We start from the raw sequence: 2,794 nt of genomic DNA on the forward strand, positions 1-2,794 counted from the left end.
GGTGGGCCCTGGCAGCTAAAGGAAGTACAAGGATCGCTTTAGAACATTTTCTCGATGAACTGATTGGATGGGTGGCATAAATGAGGTGAGGAGGACCGAGAGCGAGACAAGGTGCAGACAGGAAGGTGTTTATTTTACAGTGATAAAGACGCTAAAACAGCCAAGAGAGACAGGACTTAGCAGGATTTAGATGTAGTACCTTTATGAGTCAGGAAAATAAGATCTGGAACTCTGTCCTAGCTCATATTGTCCAACTGGAAATTAGACTCAATTAATAAGCATCTGTGTCTCTTATTTCAGCTTACAGGAAGACTAATAATGAACTCTTTGAGCCTCTTTGCTGCTATTTCTGGAATAATTTTTTTGATCATGGACATATTTAATATGACAATTTCCCACTTTTTTAAAATGGAGAATCTGAACCTTATTAAGACTCAGGTGCCGTATATTAACATCAACAACTGTGAGCGAGCTAACCCTGATGAGAATAACTCTCAGTCCGTGGAATATTGTGCCAGGATACGGTTTGTGTTCCTGGTGAGTATGAAGTGGGATTTACTTTCCGGAAGGAAACACGGCATTTCTCTTACGATCATCAACTCTGGGTCCAGGCTGTCTGTGCCTGTTGCTTAGTGCCTACGTGCTTTTGAGCAGAATTCTGGCCACATCGCACTCTGTCTCATTTTCTTCCTCTGTAAAATGGGAGATGGTGACAGTATTTATACAACTGTTCTGAGGGATGAGTTAACACGTGAAAAGCACTTCGAACAGTGTCTGGTACACAGAAAGTGCTATTTAAGCCTTTGCTTTAACACTTATTAGTACTATTAATGGAACTAATCTTTATTATTAAGATGAACATTGAAGAACCTAAGTTGTAATAAATGCCATTTGCCTCAAGGGCTTCCCACGTGACTCAATAGTAAAGAATCCACCTGCCGATGCAGGAGAGGTGGGTTTGATCCCTGGGTCTGGAAGATCCCCTGGAGAAGGAAATGGCAACCCACTCCAATACTCTTGCCTGGAAAATCCCATGGACAGAGGAGCCTGGCGGGTTACTGTCCATGAGGTCATAAAAGAGCTGGACACGACTTTAATGACTAAAACTTCACTTCACTTGAAGGAAAAAAAATACATCTCCCAGGTGTGGAGAAATTTCCTTGGTGTAATACTATACTACCTAAAGCTGGATACAGTTTCATGTGGAACTCACATTAAACTGTTCTTACCTGCACGGAATTGATTCTTCAACTAATTATTACTGCCTTACTTTCGGTCAACAACACACACTCTCTGTTATGTGCCAGGAGCTGCACTAAGGGTTAGGGTTATGCAGATGCCAGCATTTCTCACAGTCAGTCACATTTCCCTCCAGAACTGGCCTTTTAATCATTTACTTTTAGTCAACGGTCATGTGCTGTGCATTAACCATATTCTCGTATCTTCATTAGTACATTTTTACCCTCATTTTTCTGTTCTTCAGAGCAATTTCGCAGTGATGATGATCTTTGCCTTCCTCCAGAAACTTGTGACAGCTGGCACTGTTGAGAATGAGTGGAAAAAACTATGCTCCAGACCCAAAGCTGTAAGTAGAAGCTGTGCCATTCACAACCTCCCTTAGGAAAGTCTCACCTGCAAAAAATCATCTATGGAGAGCGTAATCTGATGAGTCTGGAGCATCATGAAAAATGATTCTTGCATATTTCTGGGAAGCAGAAAATACCAGTAATGTTCAGCGCATTTGAGAAATGGCTGACCGGGGCTGACTGCAGCCTGTGTCCACAGGGAAGGAGGAGGTGCATTACTACTTGTGTGTCTCCACCCGATGGCGCAGACCTGGAGGGGCCAACCTGCTCTCTCCCTGCCTGTACCCACAAAGCATCCTGCTTCACTGTGACACACCCTGAATACTACTTACTTCATTTGCTCAACAGCTGTGCACTGAACGTCTACTAGGATTCCCAGGGCGGGGAGGGGGCGGGGGCATGGCAGTTAAAAGAAGTACAAGGGTCCTGTGCTCCGTGCATCCTCTTACTAACCTTGGACTCTGCTGGACTTCAGTCGTGCCTCCTGATTTCAGGTTTCCATACCTAGAAGGCTGAAGGCTGATTACAGCCACTAGTTCTTCCAAACCCAATTTTGCAAGTACTCCCTTCTCCCCTCTTCTTTCTACCTAATCTCTCTTCCAAAACAGCAGGTTCAAAGAGGCCCTACGGTTGAGAGATATGAATATCCCAGTGATAGATCAACTGTCGACGGCTTCAGAACCATAGGATGTCAGCTTTGCAACAGAATTTAGAAATCAGTGTTAATGCCTTCATTTTGCAAGTGAGGAAAACAGGACTAGAGACAGCAAGTTAATACTTTCCTGAGGTTATCTCCAATAAAGCCCAATCAAAACTGAAATATAAATTCCTCTGTTATCGCAGTGTTCTTTCCCGAACACTGTGAGTTCATTCCAGGTAAGGTGGCAAGTATTTGCTGGCCTTGAGGATAAGCCTTGACTAGTGGTTTGGTGAGGATCTGAACACCTGGGATACCAATCCTGGTATGCAGAAGCATTTAGAAAACAGCATAAAAACCAGGAGATACCAATATTTGTGCAGACTGTTGAGAAATGTGCCAGTGATCAAAGTCGAGAAAAGTTTGCTCAATTTTGTTTTCCAGAACGTTGTTCTCCTGTCAGCTGAAGAAAAAAAGGAGCAGGCGATCGAAATAAAAGAAGAAGTGGTTGAGCAGATTGAAGTGGCTGAGCAGATTGAAATATCTTCCCTACCAAAGAATGAAGAAGACA

The 2,794-nt window shown here is 43.3% G+C and overlaps 1 protein-coding gene across 1 annotated transcript in view; it reads left to right on the forward strand.

Moving 5' to 3' along the window:
• Positions 1 to 2,794, forward strand: part of MS4A1 (membrane-spanning 4-domains, subfamily A, member 1) — a 15,517-nt gene that overhangs the window by 11,480 nt on the left and 1,243 nt on the right. Inside the window, exons 5-7 of the mRNA XM_010843721.1 lie at positions 301 to 537; positions 1,484 to 1,585; positions 2,668 to 2,776. Coding sequence (XP_010842023.1) covers positions 301 to 537; positions 1,484 to 1,585; positions 2,668 to 2,776 — 448 coding nt within the window. The remainder of the gene's footprint in view (positions 1 to 300; positions 538 to 1,483; positions 1,586 to 2,667; positions 2,777 to 2,794) is intronic.

This window comes from Bison bison, unplaced genomic scaffold, assembly GCF_000754665.1.
Source record: "Bison bison bison isolate TAMUID 2011002044 unplaced genomic scaffold, Bison_UMD1.0 scf7180017864185, whole genome shotgun sequence".
In the NCBI taxonomy this organism is placed as follows: Eukaryota; Metazoa; Chordata; class Mammalia; order Artiodactyla; family Bovidae; genus Bison; species Bison bison.